The 7,367-nt window shown below is 39.4% G+C and overlaps 1 protein-coding gene across 1 annotated transcript; it reads right to left on the reverse strand.

Moving 5' to 3' along the window:
* Positions 1-2,124: 2,124 nt before the first annotated feature.
* LOC134639232 (granzyme K-like) lies at positions 2,125-4,400 on the reverse strand. The gene is made up of 5 exons (XM_063490347.1): positions 4,337-4,400; positions 4,032-4,173; positions 3,020-3,158; positions 2,493-2,762; positions 2,125-2,396 (listed from the first exon to the last, which is right to left on the reverse strand). Exons 1-5 carry the CDS (start codon positions 4,398-4,400, stop codon positions 2,244-2,246), a joined length of 768 nt encoding a protein of 255 aa, XP_063346417.1. The 3' UTR covers positions 2,125-2,243.
* Positions 4,401-7,367: the final 2,967 nt, after the last annotated feature.

Raw genomic sequence — 7,367 nt, forward strand, 5'->3', positions numbered from 1 at the left:
GTAAGCTTCAGGCACCAACTCATAGGCTCTGAGTATAGCACTTTTGACATTGTCATACACAAGACTGTTCTCAATAGTGAGAGCTGCGCATACTTCCTGTGCTTTACCAATTAATTTACACTGAAGCAAAAGGGACCAAACCTCCTTGGGCATGAGTTGAAGGGAAGTTATGAACTGTTTCTGACAAATAACACCAGGATCCTTTTCTATGTAGCTGATAGCTGGTAACTGTGCAGGGGCGGGTCTAGCAAAGTTTTGCCAGGGGGCCAGGTAGGGCATTAACAGGTAAAGGGGGGCACAAAGAAATACTTTTCTTTCTTATTCTTATTTAAAATGTCTCGCTTTTATTAAATAAATATCTGAATCTTACAACCAAAGTTTTCATATGATGAAAAATGTATAGAAATCCATTATTGTATTCAGTAAATATTAAGTCCAGTATACACCCTAGTAAGTTATAGTATTCTTTCCTTTGGGAAGGTACCATCTGTGCAGACTGCAATTGTTGAAGAAAGATGTTGAATCTATTTAATAACTGGAGAAAAATAATAGATTTCTGTGCATTTGTTTTATATGTACATTAAATTAAAATCGGTTTTGTCAGTTAAGCATCTTGGGGCACAGAGTGGGGGAGTGGTTCCCTATTTTTTTCTTTTCTTTTTTTGCTGGGAGATGGCAACCCTATTAGTGAGGTATATGTAATTATAAATTAGGTTGCTTTATATTTTTGTTAAGTACTGTTCAGAATACCACAATAGGGAGGACGGTGTAGGTTTAAGTTTATTATAAAGGCTTTATGGCTTTTCCTATAATACCATGGTGGGCCGGTCACCAGTCAAAATGCCCGGGCTGATTTTTTGTCCCAGTCCAGCCCTGCTTATAACTCATTCATGTCGACAGCTACTGGTTTCTCTCCTTTTGAGATATGTCTCGGGTATCAGCCGCCACTGTTTCCTTCTCAGGAGTCGGGGATCGCAGTCCCGGCAGTGCAGGAATTAAGTAGTCTGGCTTTTGTAGGATGTTTGATGTCTTGATATTTTTTTTTGTTTTGTTTTCTTTGTGTTTTTTTATTCACTTCTGTTTTTATTATTATTATTCGTTTTATATATTTTCAGATGTTTTTAATTTTGCTGTTTTGGTCAGTTCAGTGAAGCAATTTGTTACTTTGGTTTAGAAGGAATAGAACAGAACAGAAATATATCATTAATATTAATCCTCAGCGTCCTGCTCCTCTGCAAACCTGTCAGACTTCAGTTTACAGGGTGATTAGCAGCTCTTTATGACACCACACATGAAAACACTTCCTTCTTGTTCTCACACAGATCATTTCTTCTTCTCTTTTCTTTATCAGGTGTTAAATGCTCTGAAACTCAACGACTCACAGTTTCTATGTTGAGCTCACAGGATGTGATCTAACCCTCAGTCAGACAGTAAAAACAGACCAATGGGAAATGAGACATGCTGATATTGTTTTAACACCTGTGGTCACATTTATCATAAATAATATTAACTATGTTGTTCTAAACTTTAATTAAAGAAGGCTGCTGGAATAATAATGAGATAAACAATTACAAAGACACAGAGTTGATGGAGATGCTGAAATCATGAATCTATGGATGTGCTGGATGTCAGAGATCCTCTGAAACAATGAAAGAAAGAGAGGAGGAAGGAAATGTGTCTTTATTCATGCCTTCAGCTTTATTAGAAAGTTAGAGAAATATCATTGTTGGTTTTTTAGTAGCACAAATAATTGAAAGCATGCAGAAATAAGAAAGAATATAATACAGGAGGTGGTGAATCTCTCTGATTGAAGAGAGCAAAATAAAAAGGAATCCTGCAAAATCCTGCAGCAGGAATCACACTGCAGGAATTTACAGCTTGTAGAAACACTTTGATGGATAACCATGTTTATGTGCGGGTCTGTAGAGACAATCAGTAATCTACGAACCATCACAGAGACTGTTTTCATTGTTATATACAGAGAACAGCTGGTTAGAAAGTCCAATTAATGTTTGTGCCACCTTGTATTGTAACCATGACAGGGTCGCTATCATACTGTATATGTGCAGAGTGCGTAACAATTATAGCAAGCTAGCAGAAGCTAAAATATAATGAAATATAAGAGAAACACTGAAATGATCAAATGGATAATGGTCTACAGACACAGCACTGACAGATTTACCATAAACCATCAAAGGTTCTCATCTTGCTCGTGCAGACTGACGCCTGTGGTTTCATGACATTTAGAATGATTTCATTGTCTTCTTGATCCACTTCAGTTGTTTCCTTGAGACAAACGAGTAGACTCCAGGTTTTTTAATGACACCACAACCTGCTCCAAAAGACGTGACTCCAACCAGCGCTCCATCACACAGCAGCGGCCCTCCTGAATCCCCCTGCAGCAAGAACAAACACATGACAGTGTTTCAGGTGTTGAGCTGAATGAACATTTACTTCAAACCAGGAAAAATACATGGATTCTTCATACGTACTTGACAGGTATCAGCGACGTTTGTACCATCTGAACCAGCACATATCATGTCTCTGGTGATCTCAGGTCTGTGGTTGTAATAATCACGAGAGTTGCACGTCTGTCTGTCGACCACAGTCACATTGACAGACATGAGGACGTCTGATTTTCGTTTTGTTTCGGTTCGTCCCCATCCAGCCACCAGACACCTGCTGCCAGCTGCCGGGTCTCTGATGGTTTTGCCTAACTTGAGCCATTTGACTGTCCTGGTCAGAGTCACTGGTTCCTGAAGCTAAAAAAGAAACACTGAGTGACACTGATGTATTAACTTTACAGAGTTGGTCTTAAAGCTAATATTTATGGAGCACTGTGCTAAATTCTTGAACCATCATTTATTTGCATGTTTTAATTTGAAAATGGGAAATATGTGCAGTGAGTTATTGAAACATGTAAGCATACACAGACACACATCATGTAAGGTAAAAACAAATATATTCACCTTGTTGCATTTTTACTTTACTATTTTTGGGCATTAGTTTACCACCTTACCTTCAGCAACATGAGGTCGTTGCCCTTGGTTACACGGGTGTAGTTGGGATGTGGAAAACGTTTCTCAACCTCTCGGATCTGCTTTGAATCTTTCTCCTTTTCCCTGATGGAGTGTGCTCCCAGGACCGCCTTATACATACTATCAAAGAAAAATCACAGTTTACACATTTAAAGGTTTAAACAATCAGAAGTTTCTATAAGAATAATTATAGTAATGCTATTAGAGTATCTATTAATACATTTGGCTGTTACTAAGTCTCTGATGAATCAGCATTGAATTTTCTTCCAGCTGAAGTACAAATTTCAACAATATTAAATATTATAAATCAAGAACAAGAAAAAAAAAGAATTCAATAATATAAAATGTTTCAGAGGTGTAAATATCTGTACAGCCATCGGTTTAAACAGCTTGACATGTATAATTATAGAAATGTGTGTTTTTTGACCTTTGAAGACTCTGGATACATTAAACACATTTCACTTCCTACTTTCTTGTTCCAGCTCTGAAACAGCTGGAATATGTTCAAAAAGTTCAGCTTTACTATTTAAAAGGCAGATTTTCTTCATGTGTGTGAATGTGATGAAAGCTGAATTAGAGAAACATTTATTTTTTAAAATACATTTTCCAAATGTGATAAACCTCTGTTTTCATTAAAGCTTTTGTCTTTCAGTCATTTCCTGGAGACAAACTTGGAGTGATTTCCATAAACACATTCACCTGTTCGTTTTTGTCTATAATGTAAGAAAACAAGAATATAAGATGAGGAAAGACATGTAAACATAGCAACGTGCCAAAATGTTTATACTGACCTTCACAGTAAAATGCTAGGTGGCATCATGTAATAGTAATGTCATTTTTAATGTACTCACTCTAAACCAATATGTATTATTAGAGTGAGTGTATGGACATTACAATTTATCACAATGAAAAAAGGAGACAATCTCACACACGTCTGTAAAAAATAAATACTGTAATTTTTTTATTAGAAAAAAATAAAGTTCATGTTCCTACCGAGTGCAGTGGGCAGCCGTCAGCACCCACTGTGGATGGATCAATGTTCCTCCACACCAAGACAGTTTACTTCTTAAATAAGCCATGAAAGGCAGCGAGTGCGGCTCAACTTCTTTCCCTTGAATGATCTCAGAACCGTGACCTGAAACAAAAAGAAAATATCCAAAAACATAAATCAGCAGGTGATCGAGTCAAGAACAGATGAATGAAAAAAACACTCTGCACCAAGATATCAGCAATGTGCTATTTGTTGTTTACACAGAACAATTATTAATTAATTAAAGTACAATAGAAATGTTACTCGCCTGGCTGTGTGATGAAGAGGAGCACACATGAGAGGAAAAGACTGAAATTCATCAGACAGAACATTTTTCCTGGCTGTGGCAGATCAGATGTTGAATGCAGTGAAACTCACTGTGATGAGTTACACACAGGTGTAAACTGATGAGTGCTGATGTTGTTTTAATGCCTGTGGTCAGACTGGTCATAAGTGATGACCTTCAGCTCTTTTTATATCGTGCATTATCTCACATCAAAACTTGGTGCACCACTTTCAGCAACACGCATGAATGTTTCTAACAGCAGCTCACAGTTTCAGTGGGTGTTGGTCCACACGTTCAGTTACACCCATGAGTGTTTCTAAATGCCTGTTTTAATAAGAATATTTATGAAAGTAAATGATCTGAAAGGACAGAGCGTACAAACTACTGACCAATACTTCAGAATACAATAACTGAACTCTATTTCCTCCAATCAGCCACACTAATTATTTGATCCCCTGCTGAAATTGATTACAGATTACTCGTTAAGTGTATTAAGCCCACTGAATCATTTCACTCCATGCTAACCTCCTACCACAGTGGGTAAGACTGAAGATCTGTAAAAGGACGTCAGGGACACGACTGACGACGTACACAAGGCTGGGATAGACTACAAGATCATCAGCGATAAGCTTGGTGAGAAGGTGACAAGTGTTGGTGTGATTATTCAGAAATGGAGAAATGTCACTTCCTCAGTCTGTCTATGAACCAGATTACAAGCAAAGACTCTTCAAACGCACCACAGCAGCTTCTAACTTCTCCTTTTCTCCCTGCAGACGCTCCGGCTGTATTCCTACAAACTGTTTCTGCCGGCAGCTCAACTTCACTCAGACAAACCATCGCTGCTTTTAATACAACTGCAGTCAGCTGGAGTCTGCTCTGAATTCACTTCAAGCTTAAACATTGTGAGTTTAGCCTCTGTAACAAAAGAACTTCCCAAATATGAAATAAAGTTGTTCTTAAATTAAAGGTATAAACATTAAAATCTGACTCTGTGTGAGAGAGAGATGGATGGATACAGTATCTCACAAAGTGAGTACACCCCTCAGATTTTTGTAAATATTTTATATCTTTTCATAGGACAACACTGAAGATATGACACATTGCTACAATGTAAAGTAGTCAGTGTACAGCTTGTATAACAGTGTAAATTTGCTTTCACCTCAAAATAACTCAAACACAGCCATTATTGCTTAAACCAAGCAAAGGTGGCAGCAACAAAAGTGAGTACAGCCCTAAGTAAAGAAGGTCCACTCTCTCATACTGTAATGTCAGTGAGAGTCACTGGGGAAGGCAGTGTAGTAACATCCATTTCATTTGAGGTAAAGTGATAGAATGATACAGAATGAAGGACTTGTGAGGAGCCTGCATGGCTGCAGCACACTGCAAAAATCGTAGACATATTTGTGCCAAGTGTGGCAGCAGTATGGAAAACAGTGTGTTTCATTGGAAGTAGATGTGTTTGAGGTACATGTAGTGAACTGAACCAAACACATAGATCACATGAAGTTCTCTTTCTCAGTAGAGCATAAGCATAAAAATGTCCTTTTCCCCTGTAGTTCAGAATTTAGAGCCTTTATGTTGACACCATTACAGTTGTAACTGTTACTGTCTGAGGCAGATCATGGAGAAGTGGGGAAGCAGGACCCAAATGCTGGACTCTTGGATGCAGACAGTGCGTTTATTTACAGTGCAGTAAATAATTACACAATAAAGAATCCCTGTGTGTCCCGATTTCCGTTCAGTGCCTTCCTCCCAATGCTCGTGCTCCGCGTCTCCCCTCCCGTGATTCTCGTGCCCTCTCGTTCCCGCACTCCTGCTGGAAAAGCCACAGAAGCAGCCGTTAGCACTCACTTCAATAGCAACAGACTAAACGCACTGGAAAAAGTGAAAACACTAACGGGTAATCACACAATAATCCAGTGTCGAGCAGCACTCAGCCACACTGGTATGTAGCTCCCCTGACGACCCTGATCAGGTGGAGGTGTGTGTGTTCCTCCTCCTCGGGTGTGGCCAGCCTCCCAACGGGACACACCCACTAGGCCTGGTGGTCCAGGAAAACCAGGACATCACACACATGCACACACATACACAATAGAAAGGGAAACCAGGGGCACAAGCACCACACATAATCATGGTACACAGAACAGCATATAAATATGTCCAAAACTGCTCACGGACCCTGGGACCCCAGACCCAGATCCAGGTCCCTGACAGCAACATGCAAGAAGCATTTTTGTTTTCATGATCATCCACTGTTCAATTAAATCAGGCAGTAAAATCCAAGCTAAACATACTAATATTTGCAGCTACAAACACACACTGATCATGACTCATTGATTGACTGATTATTTGAAACACATGCACCCTCACGTACCCAGGCCATGATGTTAAAACACACTTCATGATATTTATTTGAATATCATTTCTATGCTTTGGCTCTCTGTAGACTGATCCAGAGGTCTGCAGACTCTTGAGTTTCACTTGACGAGCAGCTCCTTGGTGCACTGCATCACACTCTGTGTGCTCTCTCAACTGGACATTTGTAGCCTGGATGGCTTCAATGGCCTCAGTTAGATCTCCAGTTATGTTTTGTAGAGCTGTACTCATGAATCCTTCTTTACATCTTTGTTTGTTCACTTCCTCGACACATTTAAACAAAGCTACTGTGTCAGAGTGGAGTGTCACTGTCTTCTCTACAGACGGTGTGCACGTAGCAGGCTAGTTTTGTTGTTGTAGATCATCCTGGACCGTTTGTCTTCCTGTGTCCTTTTTAGACCGTGTTAAAGATAACTGCTTATGTGACAGGATGTGAGTTAGAGTGCCGTTCCTTTTAAAGTTTGGAACATGCAAACAGCCATGAGGGACTGCTTCATTAAACTTTTGCCTAGCAACCTGGACTGAAGCTTACAGCGGGACACGGCTAATGGACCCAAACAGGAAGTTAGAAGTTTTGTTGTAGCCTGATAAATAAAGGCCCATAAACAGGTCACAAACAACAAACTGGTTGGACTGT

This window comes from Pelmatolapia mariae, linkage group LG12 (genome assembly GCF_036321145.2).
Source record: "Pelmatolapia mariae isolate MD_Pm_ZW linkage group LG12, Pm_UMD_F_2, whole genome shotgun sequence".
NCBI lineage: Eukaryota > Metazoa > Chordata > Actinopteri > Cichliformes > Cichlidae > Pelmatolapia > Pelmatolapia mariae.